This window comes from Jaculus jaculus, chromosome 6 (assembly GCF_020740685.1).
Source record: "Jaculus jaculus isolate mJacJac1 chromosome 6, mJacJac1.mat.Y.cur, whole genome shotgun sequence".
NCBI lineage: Eukaryota > Metazoa > Chordata > Mammalia > Rodentia > Dipodidae > Jaculus > Jaculus jaculus.
This window is the reverse complement of record NC_059107.1, coordinates 106,274,127-106,293,873: the sequence shown is the minus strand read 5'-3', so window position 1 is coordinate 106,293,873 and position 19,747 is coordinate 106,274,127. Positions and strand designations below refer to the sequence as shown.

The 19,747-nt window shown below is 39.6% G+C and overlaps 1 protein-coding gene across 5 annotated transcripts in view; it reads right to left on the bottom strand.

The window, feature by feature from the left end:
* Positions 1-11,860: 11,860 nt before the first annotated feature.
* Positions 11,861-19,747, bottom strand: part of Mon2 (MON2 homolog, regulator of endosome-to-Golgi trafficking) — a 125,377-nt gene continuing 117,490 nt past the window's right edge. For all 5 annotated transcript variants that reach the window (XM_004650045.2, XM_045151508.1, XM_004650046.3 and 2 more), the window contains one exon: positions 11,861-13,015. In XM_004650045.2, coding sequence (XP_004650102.1) covers positions 12,852-13,015 — 164 coding nt within the window. In that variant the 3' untranslated portion in view covers positions 11,861-12,851. The remainder of the gene's footprint in view (positions 13,016-19,747) is intronic.

The window sequence follows — 19,747 nt, the reverse complement described above, 5'->3', positions numbered from 1 at the left end:
CCCGCCTCCACGTCGCCCGGGCGCCGGGCCCGCGGGCCACAGCCCCGCTCCGCTCGGCAGCGGGGGCAGCTCCCCCGTCCCGGCCTGCGCCCGCGGAGAAGATGGCGGCGCCTTCCGCCGCCCGAATGGACACGTCGTTCCCTGGCCGGCGGGGAAAGTTTCCGGCGCCTCCTCTCCCATCCGGCCCGGCCGCCGACGGCGCCCCAGCTCCACCCCCGCGGCGTGGCCGCGCTGCCTTCCGCAGAAAACGGGCGGGAAAGCTGTGCGCAGCTCGCCTTAATGCGCAGGCTCCTGGGACCGCGGGTTTTGTTTTCACTCTACCCCCCTCCTTTTAGGCCAAATTTGGGCGAAGGCCTACTGCCAGGCAGCCGCTCATCTACTCTTGGCCCGGATAACTTTTTTGTTTCTCATTTACGGGCTTTTCTAGGACATGCACTAATTTTTAAGTTACTTGGGCTTTCCAGATAAAATACAGTATGCTCAGCAAAACTGGAATTCCAGGTACATCAGTGCTGTTTTTAAATCTGAAATTCAAACTTATTTAGACGTTTTATTTTTACTTATGTAGCAGTCGTATTAGTTATAAAGTTTCTGAGAAAAACCAGCCTACACATTACAAAAATAAGGAATGTATGCAGAAATAGAGCGTGTTCAGTTACAAATTGCGACCTTATTTATACTGGAATCTTTCATGAGGTTCTTCAGAGCAAAATTTGGCATGCACAGGACACCCAAATATATTTACTTTTTGAAAAAAGAAGCCTACCCCCAACCCCCGTGCATGCAAAACACACACACACACACACACACACACATTCTCTCCCTCTCTACTACAGTATAATTTAGGAGGAAATCCTGAAGCCAGTAGCCCCACCACAAGTGAACACTTTTGCCTCTATTCTACAAGGTACATATAGATGATGGGATTCAATTTCTTTAAGTACACTTTCCAAATTAGGCAACCTGCCCCTGTTCCATACAAGTATGTGTATATTCAGATTGTTTGGATGTACTTATGGATTCCAACGTTGTGCTAATCAGCATTGTGAAGCAACTGCTGATGGATCTCTGGGATGCCCAGTCTAAACTACTTGCAGTTAATATTTTTGTATTTATGAGTGTATGTACAACACAACTGTCATTAAATGGTAATTTACCATCCTTCACACATGTGATGCTCACTATAGTATGGACGGACACTATCCTGCCTAAGTAAATAATGACTGGCCTGCTGTGCCACCATTCCCACTGCTACTGCTCAAGTTTACTTTTCACAGTGGCATAGACTTTTATGTGGTCATCAAGTGAGTGTTGGGTCTTAAAGGGGTAATAAAAAGTTGCTTAGGACCCCCGGTTCAAGGCTCGGTTCCCCAGGTCCCACGTTAGCCAGATGCACAAGGGGGCGCACGTGTCTGGAGTTCGTTTGCAGAGGCTGGAAGCCCTGGCGCCCATTCTCTCTCTCTCCTTCTATATGTCTTTCTTTCTGTGTCTGTCGCTCTCAAATAAATAAATAATTTTTAAAAAAAAGTTGCAACAGAATTTAGTCCAGCCGTTGCATTCCTTTGTCATTTTCTACAATGAGCCCGCAGTTGACAGTTCATCGATATAGGCATCATCTACACCTACACACTGCACTGTCACCAGTATCCTAAAAGGCAGACTCTAGTGCTGAAGAGATGACTTAGCAGTTAAAGCATTTGCCTTTGAAGCCAAAGGACCCAGGTTTGATTCCCGTAAGCCAGATGCACAAGGGGGCGCATGCACCTGGAGTTCGTTTGCAGTGGCTAGAGGCCCTGACATATCCTCTCTCTCAATTATTTTTTTAAAAAGCAGACTCTAACCAACCCACTCCCCTCTCTTAGTATTTGATTTTGAGACAGGGTCTGGGCTAGTCCAGAATTTACTATGTAGACCAGGATGCCCTCCAACTTGCAACTGTGTTCCTGCTTTCTGCTTCCAAGCGCTGGGATTACAGGCATACTTGGCTTCTAAGCATCCTTCCCAAACATGACTACCCTTAGCTATTCCTTTATCATCACCTCAGCAGGAAATCGATCAACTTTTTAGTTTCTCTTTTTAATATTTCCTATACTCTACTAACTTTATCTTCCTTAGTTTTGTTGAAAAATAAACCCATGCCATCTCTAAATTTCTTGGCTTTTAAGGAATTTCATGATTAGATCAATTTCAACCTTGTTTTCACACAGTACCAAAATGCACTATTCCAAAAGTACACCTTCTTACATCTTTGCCTAAATACCCTCCAAAATCTTTTAGATCCATTCAAAACCCTCCTGAACATTAAGGCTCATTTTAATTTCTATATATATCACTTATCCTTTTCTTTATAGGTTTAATTTTTGAAATATTAATAGCAATATTAACTGTAGCCACAGATAACCAAGTTAATCTCCACTTGCCTTTCACTATATTTTGCACTTCTTAAAGGTCATATTCGTTATAAGGGAATGCTACAGGGGGAGATATAGGAGCTCCAGCATATTAATGACACTTCAGTACTTAATCAATCATATTATTTTAGGTATGTGGTTTCTTCTTGTCTTTTCATTTTTTTGAAAAAGAATTGGCATGCCAGGGCCTCACCCACTGAAATCGAACTCCAGATGTTTGTGCCACCTAGTGGGCATGTGTGACTTTGTGCTTGCCTCACCTTTGTGCATCTGGCTTACTTGGAATCTGGAGAGTCAGTTGAACATGGGTCCTTAGGCTTCACAGGCAAGCACCTTAACCACTAAGCCATCTCACCAGCCCCTCTTTTCTTTCTTTCTTCTTTCCTTCCTTCCTTTCATTTTCTTTCTTTCTTTCTTTCTTTCTCTAAGGTTTCTAAGGTTTCTACCTGCTAAGTGGGCTGTGTACATCCCCAACTTAGACCTCTATACTTTGAGAGTATTTTTAAAGAAGCTCTTTTGAGACTACCTACATCAATGCCAGACCATCATCCTTCCACAGCTCAGAAAATGCATATGTGGGCTGTGGGGATGGCTTAGCAGTTAAGGCATTTTCATTTCTGGCCACTTCTTGAATTAAGTGTATGAAGTGTGTTTGTTTCTGTTGCTACCCAAAACCTACCATGTTGTAGTTGAGCATGCTCTTCCCCATTTTTATAATGTGTAGTCTGGATTTCTAGACACTTCATGGATATTAAGATGTATAACACGCCATTTTAGTTCTATTAAACAACTGTATGTATTGATCACTACTAACTCCATTTCACAGACACCACCCAAACCAGGGTGACTAACATGCTCAGATCACACATTTCGTATACAACCAACCTTGTATTTGAACTCACAAAGCCTGGTCTTAAGACTAATTGCTTAACCAGTATGCTTTGCCTATATAAACATATCCTCTTAAAAACAAATCAGATGTCCTAAACAGATAAAAACATTTTAAAATTGGACAAATATAGAGGTCAGTTATTAACAGATCTTTACCCCCTTAGTTTCTGAAGATCTTTGTAATATTAAAGTGTACTTGTCCCAAGTGTATTTGCAGAAACAGCAACTACCTCAAAATATTTTCAGTTTATTTTAGTAGGACTTGGAGCTGAAATGATTTTTCTGTAAAACACGAAACTAGCAACCATATTTACTACCTAGGTAACTCTAGGAATGGTGGTTTAAAACCAGGAAATAAATTACTGTGCTTGACCGTAGTACGAAGTAATATGAGAAAGTTTCTCTATCCTTCTTTATTTCATGTCTGAAAATAGGATTTTTTAAAAATTTTTATTTATTTATTTATTTGAGAGAGACAGACACAGAGAGAAAGACAGATAGAGGGAGAGAGAGAATGGGCGCGCCAGGGCTTCCAGCCTCTGCAAACGAACTCCAGACGCGTGCGCCCCCTTGTGCATCTGGCTAACGTGGGACCTGGGGAACCAAGCCTCGAACCGGGGTTCTTAGGCTTCACAGGCAAGCGCTTAACCGCTAAGCCATCTCTCCAGCCCCTGAAAATAGGATTTTTTTGAAACTTTTTTTAAATGACAGACTCTCACTCTGCTGCCTAGGTTAGTCTTCTCTTTAATTCCTGGGCTCAAGTGATCCTCCTGTCTCAGCTTCTGGAGTAGCAGGGGGGTGACATCTGCATTTTCTTCTTTTTAAAAATATTTTATATTTATTTATTTGACAGAGAAAGAGGGAGAGAGAGAGAGAATGGGCACACCAGGGCCTCCAGCCACTGCAGATGAACTCCAGACATGTGTTCCCCCTTATGCATCTGGCTAACTTAGGTCTTGGGAAATTGAACCTAGGTCCTTTGGCTTTGCAGGCAAATGCCTTAACTGCTAAGCCATCCCCACAGCCCACATATGCATTTTCTGAGCTGTGGAAGGATGATGGTCTGACATTGATGTAGGTAGTCTCAAAAGAGCTTCTTTAAAAATACTCTCAAAGGGGCTGGAGAGATGGCTTAGCGGTTAAGCGCTTGTGTGTGAAGCCTAAGGACCCCGGTTCGAGGCTCAGTTTCCCAGGTCCCACATTAGCCAGATGCACAAGGGGGCACATGCGTCTGGAGTTCGTTTGCAGAGGCTGGAAGCCCTGGCGTGCCCATTCTCTCTCTCTCTCCCTCTATCTGTCTTTCTCTCTGTGTCTTGCTCTCAAATAAATAAATAAAATTAAAAAAAAATACTCTCAAAGTATAGAGGTCTAAGCTGGGGATGTACACAGCCCACTTAGCAGGTACAAACCTTAGGTTCAACCTAAGCAGCAAGTCTACAAGGCTAACTTAAAAAAAAATCTTACATATTTGCATGTACATATATTTGTGGGGGCATGTTTATGGGTGTGTCAGGGTTTTTTTGCTGCTGCAAATGAATGCACATCTGCCTTTACCTGGATGGCTCTGGAATGAACTGGGGCTGGCAGGCTTTGCAAGCAAGTGCCTTTGACCACTGAGCCATCTACACAGCCCCAGGATTCCAGTTTTAACTTGCCCTAACATTTTTATTCAAAGTTCTAAATCTATTTTCTTTCAAAACTATTCAGAGATACTCTAGGAGAGCTTTCTAACCATGTATTTTTTTTTAATCAACAGTTTTAGTGAGATCCTCAAAATCATTTTCCCTTGATTCCATATTCATAATATTGTTTGCAAGCTTTGTATGTGTGACTTGTCCTAGACATATTTAGATCAACAGTTGTTACAGTTAGGTTTGCATTGCTGGTATGAATCACCTGACCAAGAGCAGCTTGGTGGTGGGGGGGTATTTTGGCTTACAGACTTGAAGGGAAGCTCCATGATGGCAGGGGAAGATGATGACATAAGCAGAGGGTGGACATCACCCCTGGCCAACATAAGGTGGACACAAGCAATAGGACAGTGTGCCAAACACTGGCAAGGGGACACTGATTATAATACCCATAAGGCCGCCCCCCAAAATATACTGCCTCAAGAGGCGTTAATTCCCAAATCTCCATCAGCTGGGAAACTAGCATTCAGAATGCCTAAATTTATGGGGGACACCTGAATCAAACCATCAAAACAGTCATAATATCTTTAAACAGTCACATGAGGAGGGTTGTTGGTGTTTTGATTCTAATGCAGATGGGAAAGAAGCACAAAGTACATTTGAGGAAAAACTCAACTACTACTGAGATCTGAAGGTACACGGTGAGAAGTTATAGTTTAGGTTATCATGAGAAAACTAGTACTGCTGAGATGTAAGTAAAAGGGAGGAGGAGCATACTTAGTGATGTGAAGCAAGTCAAGGATCTATACAGTAAGAGTTATAACCATGCAGCTTTGGTGGAATGGTTATAATGCATAACTGATACATCTCAACAACATAAAAATCGTTAAGAAGAAAGTACAACAGTGGTTAACAGTGTTGGAAGCCAAAGAGGAATCTCACAAAATTAGAGAAATATAACCAGTCTCACATAAATGCTACATGGTAACTGCATTAAGAGACAAGAGCTAGATGTTATGTGTTAAAATTATGACACAGGTAGTAAAAGCTGGAAAGAAAATGTAATTTGTAGCTAGTCTAAAGCTTAGTATTTTATTTTTCCTAGAAGAAAAGACTGCATTATATCTTAACTTTTTCTTCAATCTAGTGAAGCATCACATAAAGAAGTTGCAATGGTTTTCTAAATATGGCATCAAGGATCTTCCATGACTGCATTAATTTCTGAGTTTTAGTTTAAATAAAGCTTGATAGAACTACATTTGCAGCAACTGAAAATGGTCTCAAAATCCAATCATTGTCTTGTTCTTACCTGAGGGGTTAGTCAATCTCACAGTGTAATTAAGAGTGCATCATGTTACCTCTGTGCCACCATAAGCAATATGAGAACCAAATATACCCTAGAAATACTCAGAAGCTGGGCATGGTGGCATACTCCTTTAATCCCAGAACTCAGGAGAGGAGGTAGGAGGATCACCGTGAGCCTGAGGCCACCCTGGCACTACATAGTGAACTCCAGGTCAGCCTGAGCTACAGTGAGACCCTACCTCGAAAAACCAAAAAACAACAACAACAAACTCAGAAGTAAGAACTATAAGCCAGGCATGGTGGTGTACACCTTTAATCCCAGCACTTGGGAGACAGAGGTAAGAGGATTGCCGTGAGTTCGAGGCCACCCTGAGACTCCATCATGAATTCCAGGTCAGCCTGGGCTAGAGTGAGACCCTACCTTGAAAAACCAAAAATAAAGAAGAAATAAGAACTACAATATTCTAAGTCTACCATAAAAATTACTGTGTTGCAACAGAAAAACAGAAATAGATAAAATATGGTGGCCATATGCTGCTTCAAATCCTTCCTGGAAATAGGCAATGCAAACATTACCAATAAGTAGTTTAGATAACACAAATCTAAATTAGTTCAGAGCACCTGCCTCCAAAAACAAAGTATCTTAAAGCCAGACATGGTGGTGCATATCTTTAGTCCCATGCACTTGGGAAACTGAAGTAAGGTAGCTAGGAGTTTGAGCCAGTCTAGGGCTACGTGGCAAATTCCAGGTCAGCCTGGGCTAGAGTGAGACTGCTGCCTCACACACATACACATACACACATACATACATATATATATGTGTGTGTGTGTATCTTGCCCCGAAGGCTTAATAAGCCCCACAAAACATGAACAAGAAAGGAAAATCATCTCATGTGAATAGATTTTAAGTACTCCTCTTTGAAAAAAAGCATCATCATCTCACTGTTCACACCATGGCAAAGACATAACTGTGAATCTATCATATTTATAGCAATCCCATTTCATGAACATCTTGGCTGTATAGTCCTGTGGATTCAGAAATATAGTAGACATAAATTAATCTGTTCTACGGTAGGGAAAATTTGTTCTATGGTAGGGAAATTTTGCCTTTGCAAAAAGGCAACAGTGGCCAAAATGGAATTTTTTGTTTTTTACTCTAGTCCAGGCTGACCTGGAATTCACTATGTAGTCTCAGGCTGGCTTTACACTCACTGTGATCCTCCTACCTCTGACTCCCAAGTGTTGGGATTAAAGGCATGTGCCACCACAACTGGGTCAAAGTGGAAGGTATTTCTAATCTCTCATATAACAAGTCAGCACGAAGAGATTTGGAGTCTCATAAGGAAGGAACTGGTGAAACTGGAGGAAGAGCTGAACAGAGAATAAAAAAATGGAAAGAGAAAAATCAAGAGAAATCAGAGTAAGATAAACATACATAATTTTAAACAAATCAAAAAGAAGAAATCAAAGTGATGCCGAAGGAAAAAAACAAACTCTTTTGAGGAGTGGACAGTTGGATTAGTGGTTAAAGGCACTTGCTTGCAAAGCCTGATATCCTGCATTCAATTCCCCAGTGCCTATGTAAAGCCAGATGCACAAAGTGGCACATGGGAGACCCTAGGACGGCCATTCTCATTCTCTCTTGCCCTCTATGTTTGAAAACTTGTTTTTCAAAAAAGACTCATTGGGTATGACACCACACCTTATCAGGAAGTCAGCTTATAGGGTCTAGAGAAATTATTCAGTGGTTAAGGTGCTTTCCTGCAAAGCCTAAGGACCCAGGTTCAATTCTCTACAACCCATGTAAGCCAGATGCACATGATGGCACATGCTCTGGAGTTTGTTTGCAGTGGCTAGAGGTCTTGGCATGCCTATTCTCTCTCATAAATAAATTGAAAGAAGATTAAAATAGCTTACTGTCGCCATTGTTTTAGAAATAAGTAAATAGCAGCTTTGAAAAGTTAGCTTACGAGCAGCTCAGCTGCCTTACAAGTCAGGATTTCCAAGATTATTTCATAGTCACAAAGACTTACCATCTATTCTTCCCTTTGTTTTGTTTTGAGGCAGGGTCTCATTGGGAAGTCTCACCAGGCCTGGAATCTGCTACATAGACTGGGCTCACCTTCAGTTGGTGGTCTTCTTCCAGCCTCTGTCCAGGCAGAACTGATTACAGCATGAACTACATCCCTGCCCATTGACAGGCTCCCTTAAGAGCCAGCACTGCTACTGATTCAAAATTACTGAATTTAAAAGACATAATTGCCGGGTATGGGGGCGCATGCCTTTAATCTCAGCATTCTGGAGGTAGAGGTAAAAGAATCACTGAGTTTGAGGCCAGCCTGGGACTACAGAGTGAGACCCCACTTCTTAAAACCCACAACACAACATGTGAACCTGTGGTATAGAACTCCTAGCCCTCTCATTAATATTTTTTAAAGCATAATTCAGCCTAATATAAATACTGCCCTGCACAGTAAAATGTATTACCTGACACAACTCTGTATATCTGCTCAAATACCAAATCTAGTGCATGGGAATCTAAGGAACATATAGTCTGCTAGCAATACTTTGAAGAAATCATTCTTTTATCTGTCAGAGTTTCCTAGAAAAATGCATAATCCACAATAGTCTGGGACTGGACATCATGCTTCCCCTTAATTAACTAGACATTCTGTGACAGTTATGGGAATCAGGCAGTGCATGACCAGGTTGGAGTGTTCTGCCCAAGCTAGACAGATGTCACCTATAGCAAGCAGTCTCTTAAAAGAGTTGGTTGTCTATCTGAATTGTTCTATATCCTACATGTCCTTTACTGACACAAATATAATGTAGCATGAGTGTAGAATTATTCAAAGCTGCATGCCAATTTACCCTTGGTTTCTTAACTGACCCTTAGCCCAGTACTCAACTGGGTGGGACTACTGTGAAACTGATAATAAATAAAACACTCGTAGGGTTATATAAAGACAAATAACCTAGTTATTGGTTGGCTACTTAAAAGTGAATATTCTTCTCCAGGACAAAATATGTACAATAAATTGTTAGCTGTTTTTTTGTTTCTTCTTCTTCCTCCTCCTTCCCTCTCACCCCCTTTTTTCAAAGTTTCACTCTATCCCAAGATGACTTGGAATTTACTATGTAATCTCAGGCTGGCCTCAAACTCATGGTAATCCTCCTACCTCTGCCTCCTAAATGCTGGGATTAAAGGCATGTGCCACCACACCCAACACACTATTTCCTCCTGACACTGCATACAATTTTTTAAAATGTGTTAAGCATTGAGTCAGTAACCATACAGGAGAAAATGGGTGGAAAACAACAGATTTTTAGCATCTGATGTAACAGAAATGAAAATAATTTAGAAGTGGTTCTTTCTAAGCCAAACTTACAGCATTTTGTATTTCCTTTTGGCATATAATAGATTCTTAATAAATGGTATTCACAAATGTATGTAGTAAAACAAAAAAAAATTTTAAACTAGTTATAAAGAAACACTAAACTAGGTCTTGGGCTGGAGGGATGGCTTAGCAGTTAAAGCATTTGCCTGCAAAGCTAAAGGACCCAGGTTCGATTCCCTAGGACCCATGTAAGCCAGATGCAGAAGGGGATGCATGTGTCTGGAGTTCATGTGCAGTGGCTGGAGGCCCTGACATGCCCATTCTCTCCCTCTCTCCCCACCATCCTCCTCTTTCACTGGCAAATAAGTAAATAAAAATTTTTAAAAATGTTTAAAAACAAACAACAACAACAAAAGAAATACTAAGTCTCGAATCTAGCACTTGGGAGGCTGAGGTAGGAGAATCACCATGAGTTTGAGGCTAGCCGGTGCTACAGAGAGTTCCAGGTCAGTCTGGGCTAAGACCCTGTCTAAAAACTAGGAATACTTAGTAAGACACTAGAAATTATCTTTTCTTTCTTGGCAGTGTTGGCATTGTTGCAAACTAAAAATTAATGTATGTTTTGCTTATTTTATGATGAAGAGCCTTATTAGTCATCCTATCATTGGCATATGTCTATTGTCTGGCAATCTATATAACTCAGGTAATTAGTCAATGACAAAAATGGATTATATGAGGTTTAAAACTGGGGGAGGGGATGTTTGTTTTGGCAGTGCTGGGGCCTGAAGCTGGGGCCTCACCCATGTCAGGCAAGTATTCTAGCTGAGTCTTTCCAGCCCTCTATATTTTTAATGACTCATAGGAAACTGTTTCAAAGACTAATTATATTACTAGTATTTAAAGAACTAGTTTTATTATGCAACAGAATGAATGTGCCTTTGGGAGCTTCCCTTTTGAATCTCTTTATATGTCGTAATCTCACTCAGCTCAGTTCTAGTTGCTGCAGCACATTTAGAAAATGCAGCCTAGAGGAATGTTCGATTCATGGGCACAGTTGCTGGTAGTGACTTCTGGAGAGTTGTGGGAGATATTCTGGGAAGAAAAGCCTGTCAATTATTCCAAGGGAACAGCCACTTGCTTGACACGAAGACTATATAAATGAACACACATTGATCATATTTTTTGAAGTATGTAGCATAATTCTGTTACTGAAAGTTAGTGCAGTATTAGCTCAAAACTATTCAGTTTATATCTGTACACCCTTGACTCAAGGAGAAAAATCATTCAGATTGCAAATGATCTATTTCTCAAGAATAGACAAATTTTTTGCTTTATATAAACCCATGGCAGTGTTTTTACCATGCTACTTCTACCCTTGCTATTATTGTAAAACTTTTTCAGTGATATTCATGTATTTCTTTAGTCTACAACTGAATATATTCAAATACAAAAAATAAATACATGGTTTGAGCTTTTTTTATACAACTTTAAAGAAAATGTTTCTGAAAGCACAATCTATGAAATGCCATATTTTACCTTAATCTTTGGTGAAATGAAATAGGAAGTCACTGATTCATGTAAATGAAAATACTCCCTCACAAAAAGATTTACTAAATGAGGACAGAAAATAATGTAAATTAAATTAGTATATAAGTAAAATAGCATCAAAACTGCATCTTACTCATTACTCAACTCTAATGTCTCCATATAGTTTTATGATTACTATGGAGAGGCTAAAATTTATGAGTTTTGTTAATATCGAAAGCCTTCCAGAGTACATTGGAAAAATGCCAACAGCTTGATTTATTTATCATTAGCGTTTTAAACATCTTCAAATCTTCAATAAGTGATTATGAAAACTTATACGCCAAAGTCTGTTTTGTAAGAAACAAGTTACTGTACTCAAGAACACTTTTTTTTTTTTTTTTTTTAAGGTAGAGTCTTACTCTAGCCTAGGCTGACCTGGAATTCACTATGTAGTCTCGGGGTGGCCTTGAGCTCACAGCAATCTTCCTACCTACCTCTTCCTCCCAAGTGCTGGGATTAAAGGCGTGCACCACCACACCTGGCTTAAAAACACTTTCTTTCATTAGGATTGGAAAGTGAAATGACCTGAGCATTGTACTCTATGACAGTAAGTTTAACTGCACTTCTAAATGCTGGACTGTCCCCTAAAACATGTGCCACTGTTCTGTAACACACACATTTTATATTTGTAGATTAGGATAGCTGTTTTTCTTCTTGAAAAGACGTAAGAAAATGAACCACTAGAAGAAACAAAACCTCACAGGCAAAACTTTATGAAATCTGAAATCATCTTGCCTGGGTCACAATTCAAAGACAGTGACAAATGTAGTCAGTCACAGGAAAAAAAATCAGTAGAAATATAAAATGTGAAAACTGTTTAAAATTCAGACAGCAAATATAAAACAGACAAGTGAAAGTTTGAAGAGAGTTAAAGAAATGAGGTATGATGGAGTTACCATGCTACAATCTATCTCAATATAAGTTAATAAGCTGTATCCAAGTTGTGAAGTCATCAAACCATAAACTTTGCTGCTGTGTTCACATAATTCTGGTCACATGTTTAAAAGGTCACTAATAAAGCACTTAACATAAGCATGAAGATAACTGTGGTTACATGATAAGTTTATCTGCCACATAAGAAAGCAAATTATAAGGAAAAATGTAAGCAAACAATTTTACATTAAATACAGTTTCAAGCATTTAACATTATCAATATTTTAAAAATTTAAATAAATGCAACTATTTTATACAGAACTGTACCATTTATTATACACACAGTCTATCAAGTCCCTTTGTTTACAAAGGCTGGTTGTAGATAATATGGAATGTTACAGTACTATCTTGCATAAAATTTTAGTACAGTTTTGTACTTGAAAAGAATGCAAAAACACCAGCCTAGTAAATCTGACTGAATGGAAATATCTCTCTTTTTAAAAAGTACATCATTGACACATACATCACAAACTGTACATAAGTTCACTTTCAAATCACCAACTGAAGATATGGAAGCCGATGTGATGCAGTATTAATTCTCTCTCCCTCCCATCAGTTTATCTTAGTAAAAGCTTGCACTGCTACTCATTCAGAGGCCTCTGCTGGCATGTATGCTTGCTCTTATGAACTACAATTTGATTTAAAGGAGGCAACAGCAGCTGTCAAGAATCACTTGTAGTAAGAAATATCCTTCCAGAAAACTCAGGAGAAAACTTCTTAGGCTATCTTTCTTCCTTCAAATGCATTGTAGTTAGTCAAGATTCTCCATTTTGAACTTTGGATGCTGGTGGTTGCATGAAATCCTTAAAGGGAACGAGTGCTTCTTTAAGAGCAGAACAGACTTCTGAAGATGAGCAGGTGATACATTCTACTAAGGTTGGGTATAAGGCAATTACTTGTGCCCAGGTATTTCCATCAACTGTAATTTAAAAAGTATCAATCTCAAAACAGGGTGTATATAAACAGCAGAGATCATCTATTAACAAACACAATTCTCCAATGTAAAGGTAAAAAAATATGAAATTTGCAGAAACTAAAAGTAAGTATTCATTCTTACTCTTTAGAAGAGCTCCTGTTATATTTAACAAGATGTGGAAACAAAACAGGTGGCCAGTTGTCAAAGCAGGGGGCTGTCAGTGCTGACAAACCAATCAATGTTTTAAATGCACTTCAGTCTGTGAAGATTTTAGAAGCTAACAAACAAGAATAATCCAAATCTTTGTCATTTTCTACATCATTACCAAAGAATATAGGGAACATTTCAAAAACAAATAACAATTCATCTTTTATTCAGTTGTCACTAAAAATGACTTCCCACAAATTTCCCTATAATGCCCTTGATATTGATTTTAAATGTCAAATTCCTAACTCATAGATCTCTATTTTCTTATACTGTCTGCTAGTCTTTAATGTGTTATCTCTAGATGTAGACTATAGTGGGAAGAGACAAAGCCTATCTGATTTCCAGACTACAATAATGAACAGGTGAATGCTATTTATTGACTAGGCAAAAGTTATACATCTCACTGAGATTACTATTACATTTTTATTTTCTGCATTCTTTTCTTTTTAACTTGAAGTTACAAAGATTGACCTAGGGCCAACCAAGCATTTTACTACTAATCTATATCTCAGGTCCTCTTTTTGTTTCTCCCCCTTTTAAACAATATACTGATGCAGAGACTCACTAAGCTACCCAGGCTGGTCTTAAGCTCACATTGTAGCCCAGAAAGGCCTTGAACTGAAATCCTCCTGCCTTAGCCTCCCATGTACTTGGGACTATAGACCTGTGCCATCAGGCTGAACTTATTTTCTGATGAGTATTGAGCAAGACTAAGTCCCCAAATAAAGTCTGCTAATAGATCTCATAATACTGTGCTGAGTAAGTCTCAAATCAATGTAGTATACAAGAAAGAATGCGATAACAAATGTAAGGAAGCCAGGTGTGGTGGCGCACACCTTTAATCCCAGTGCTCGGGAGACAGAGGTAGGAGGATCGCTGTGAGTTTGAGGCCATCCTGAGACTCCATAGTGAATTCCAGGTCAGCCTGAGCTTAAGTGAAATCCTACCTCAAGAAACAAAAATAAAATGTTTCTATTTCTTTTTTTTTTTTTAATTTTTTTGTTTATTTTATTTATTTATTTATTTAAGAGCGACAGACAGAGAAAGAGGCAGATAGAGAAAGAGAATGGGTGCACCAGGGCCTTCAGCCACTGCAAATGAACTCCAGACACATGCGCCCCTTTGTGCATCTGGCTAACGTGGGTTCTGGGGAATCGAGCCTTGAACCAGGGTCCTTAGGCTTCATAGGCAAGCACTTAACCGCTAAGCCATCTCTCCAGCCCTTGGTTTTTTTTATTTTTTTATTTTTTGAGGTAGGGTCTCACTCTAGCCCAGGCTGACCTGGAATTCACTATGGAGTCTCAGGGTGGCCTCGAACTCATGGCAATCCTCCTACTACCTCTGCCTCCCGAGTGCTGGGATTAAAGGCGTGCACCACCACACCTGGCTTCTTTTCTTATTTTTTTTAAGGGTAGTGCTTAGTGTCCTGGTCAAGTCATTTAACTTTATCTTATCTCAACTACTGATGTAAAAAATAAGGAAATGAGTTTCTTAACCTATTGTCCCTCAACTTATTTCCTTCCTCCCTCCCCCACTCTCTTCCTCCCTCTCTCTTCTTTGAGGCAAGCCCAATAGACTGCTTTTTTAAAATTTATGCAAGGGGGTGGCGGGGGAGAATAAACTGGCATGCCAGGGCCTCCAGCCACTATAACTGAACTCCAGGTGCATGTGCTCCCTTATGTACATGTGCGATCTTGCACACTTACATCTGTGTATCTGGCTTTTGTGGGACCTGGAGAATTGAACATGAGTCCTTAGGGTTTGCAGGCAAGTGCCTTAACTGCTAAACCATCTCTCCAGCCCCCTCAACTTATTTCTTAAAAAAAGTTAGTATCTAAATAAGTTTGGCAGATGTTACATGTATCTTTCCTCTTCAGGACTATTAATTCATATAGACTCATTAAGGGTTTATATTAAAAGAATAATAGTACTCTAAAAAGAAAAAAAGGGTTAAGAACAGTAGGTATGATATGGAGAGATAATTCGTATCTGTTTACATAAAACACTGGGGGATAACTGGAATCTGTTTAAAAGACACATTTCTAGATAGACCCACAAACTAATAATGAAAATGGATGCTTGTGCTGAGCAGACAGACTAGGGGAAGTATCACCCTAATTTTTTTCTTGTATACTTTTTTGGGGGGGGTTCAAGATAGGGAACTCATTATTATTGCATGAAGGTAGCCTCAAACTCACAGCGATCCTCCTATCTCTGCCTCCTGAATGCTGGGATTAAAAGGCATGTGTTACTGTGCCTGGCTAAAATACTTTTTTAAATTTTGTTTCAAGTAGGGTCTCACTCTTGCCCAGCCTGACCTAGCACTCATTCTGTAGTCCCAGGTTGACTTCAAACTCATGGTGATCCTCCTACTTCTGCCTCCCAAATGCTGGGATTGAAGGTGTGTGCCATCATACCCTTCTCTCATTCAGTTGCAAGATTTCAATTTTTGTACATATACTAACTATTCAAAATTTTAAATATCAAGTAAAATGATGAAAGTAAAATCCCTTCAGACAAAAAGTCTCCACTACGTCCTTTAAACTACAAAAACTCTAGGACAAAAAATATTGTGAATAGCTCCAGGGCATACTGGGTCTAACTTTTTACAGCCAATCTCCTGAACTGGGCCTGGCCTAGTTATGTGCACTCCAGTACATTTCTACCGGGAAGGCTAGCATCCTTTTATTTTTTTAAATAACAACAAAAAACTTTTACTGATGATTTTCATACATGTAGATGATATATTTTGATCATAACCCCCTCTCATTACCTTCCTTTTTTTTTTTTTTTTTTTTTTTTTTGGTTTTTCGAGGTAGGGTCTCACTTTGGTCCAGGCTGACCTGGAATTAATTATGTAATCTCAGGGTGGTCTCAAAACTCATGGCAATCCTCCTACCTCTGCCTCCCAAGTGCTGGGATTAAAGGCGTGTGCCACCATGCCTGGCCTCATTACCTTCTTTAAGGCTGGCATCTTTAAAGGCTAATATGTTATATTATAACTTAAAGTTATATTGAATAAAACAATTTCACTTGTACCCAGAAGCAAGTTATTTTTAAGATTAATTTAATTACATCACCTATCATGGCTACACTGCCTTATCCATGGCCCACTGGATATAAAATAGTCACTGAGTTTTCTTTTTCATTTTTCCCTTTATCGTTTAATTAAGTTATGGACAGCTATCTATAGAGATGCTGCAAAATAATGCACATATTATGCACTTAAATATATTGGTTACATGGTATACTTAGTACAACTCTAGCAATAAGGAGAAAAATAGAGAATTGTATAGTTAGTTATGTCTGAAGTATAATACATTTTTTGTGACCGTGTATGATCAGCATGAATATATACAAATTCATTGTGTATGAGCACACATATATGGATCCAGAGGTTGACACTGGTATCTTCCTCAATCACTTTCTGCCCAATTATTTTGTTTATTTTTACTTATTTGAGAATGACAGAGAAAGTGGCAGAGAGAGAGAGAGAGAGAGAGAGAGAGAGAGAGAGAGAGAGAGAGAGAGAGAGGGAAAGATATCTGCCCTATTTTTGAGACAAGTTGTCTCATTAAGCCCAGAGCTCACCAATCTGACTGGACTAGCTAGCCAGTAAGTTCAAAAAATCCTCTGTCTCCATCTTCCCAACACTGGAACTAGAGGTGCATACCTTCAGGCCTGGCCTTTCACCTGACTGTTGGGTATCTGAACACATGTCCTCAGGCTGGCATGGCAAATACTTATCTATTGAGCTATCTTCCAGGCATTAAGTGTAAGACATTTTGAAGAGTCAAGTCTATCCAATGATCAAATAGTTTTCGTGGTCTCAGACATCAATGAATGGTTTCTTTCTTAGAGATTTCACCTCTCTCACTTCTAATCTTTGGGTTAAAGACACACAAAAAAATGTACTGCCTCTTAATATTTAGTATAATACCATTTCTAGCTCAAACAACAGTGGTTGAATTTCAAAAATATAAATATTCTGCCACCAATTAGAGTAACTGGCCAAGTATAAGAAAAGTAATGATAGGAGCTGGGAAGACAGCTCAGCAGTTAAAGGTGCTTACATGCAAAGCTTGCTGGCCTGGGCTTAATTCTCTAGTACTCATTTCGCCAGATGCACAAAGTAACACATGCACCTGGAATTTATCTGTAGTGGCAAATGGCCCTGGCATGTCCAATCTCCCTCTTCTTGCAAATAAATTGTGTGTGTGTGCGTGTGTGTGTATTTTTTTTTTAAAGAAAATGTCATGAAGCTGGGTGTGCTGGCATACGCCTTTGATCCCACCACTTGGAAGACAGAGGTAGGAGGATTGTGAGTTCAAAGTCACCCTGAGACTATATTGTGACTTCCAGGTCAGCCTGTACAGCAAGGTACCATAAAATATATATATATATATATATATATATATATATATATATATATATATATATATATATATACACACACACACACACACACACACATATATATGTATATGTATATATATATGTGTGTATGTATGTATGTGTATATATACATGTATTTATATATATACATACAAAAAGAAAAGATAAAGCATCAGCTGAACCAAATTGTTTGTGGTGACACAAATAATCTATAGTAACCAACTCTTCACATCTGTAGCTGGTCCAACAGAACCATGCAATATAGATAGTAGAACAGAGTAACAAAAGATTGGGGGTATTTGGGAAGACTGAGAATTTTAGCATAGTGGGAGAAAAGGTTAAATGAAATCTAATAAAAAATAAAGCATGACCAGAATGAAGTTAAACTGCAGTACTCAGCTCTTTACTAGCTAAATGGACAAGTAGCTCAGGCTGGGTCAAACTCCCTGTGTAGCCAAGGATGACCTTTAAGTGATGGTCTTGGTGTCTCTACCTCCTGAAATTCTGAAACTATAGGCATGCACCACCATGCCCAGATTTGATGCAGCTGGTCAGTCACCTTGTGTTTTGAGGGGATGGGGAAATGAACAATCAGAGATGTGCTTTAGAAAAATCATTTCTGATAAAGATTAGATTAGAATGGATAATGATGTAGAATATTTACACAGTGGGGTTTCATTCAGTTGCAAAGAAAAATGAAATCATAAAATGTGCACAGAAATAGATGGAGTTGGAAAGATTATATTAAGTAAGGTAACCCAGGCCCATGTATTCTCTCATATGTGGATCCTAACTTCAACTGTTTAGATCTGTATGTGAGTTGGAGCCAAAGTCAGTAGTAGAGGCCAACAGCTAGAAAAGGGCTATAAGGGAGGGAGGGAAGGAAGAGGGCTTAAGGGGAGTAGAGAGTGGATATGTAAGTAGAGGGCAGAGTACTGGCGGTGGAATGGTCTAAGTGGGACAAGGGATGGGATGGAGGAGAGGAGGGGGTGGTAGGAAGGTTAATCAAAATTTAAGATGTTACTATGAATAAGCATATGGAAACCTACTTCTTTGCTAGCTAATAATAAATAATATGTTAAAAAAGAAAGTTTGGACACAAGTGTTCTGTGGAGGTGGATAACACTGTGCTCAGAAGCCATTAATTGTTATTAGAAAATTTTCAGTGCAAGGGGTGGGAAACTTTCCAGAAAGATGTTGGCAGGAAGTCCCCTGATACCCCCCAAAACATTACAGGCTATTGCCAAGGTCCTGGGCTGCCCACCAGAACAAGATGGTAAGACCCTATTGATGATTCCACTTGCTTAGACTGCAGGTCACTGAGAAATCAAGCTGGAGCTGAGCTGGGAGCCTCCTCCCAGTTGACCAGTTGTCAGGATGCTGAAAAGAGCTATACAGCAGCACAGCCTTTGGGGGCAGAAAAGTCAACAGTCTTAAACCATTAGCAAACCTTACAAGCTTTAAACTGGCTACTCAGACCAAATACACCAAATGATGTTCAATGGTGGCATGTCTGTTATGGGGGAAACCAACTTCTCTCTGATAGTACTTGAGGTCTGCTCCTTGGGAGGGAGTTTATGCCTGATGCTGAAAACCTAGTCAATAGCCTATGGCTGGGGAGGTCATAAGCCCTAGATGTGAAACTACTACTGATGCCTGGCTAAATACATATATTATTCACACCAAACTTCCCTCTAAGAATTTATGTTTATGCCCATATATTAATGCTATTCTCATTTTTGGTTAGATGAGCTTCTCTTTTCAGATGGTGGTGACCACTAAGGTGACTCAACACTCACCATAGTGTTGAGAAGAAGTGTCATTTGAGTGTTCAGAACTAAGACATTTCTATCAAACCCTCCGAAATTCAGGGGCTATTGTGGAACAGGGGGTGAAAACACTGATGAGCCAAAGGAAGGGAAGACTGCTTACAATACTATCTTCCAAACATTACGTGGCCTTGACACTCATGACTTCACATTGGCTGACACTACCCACACAAGACCTACATAATAGCAGGGGGGAAAAAATGATGACATCCAGGGCTGGCGGGATGGCTTAGCAGTTATAGTGTATGCCTGCAAAGCCGAAGGATCCAGGTTCGATTCCTCAGGACCCATGTTAACCAGATGC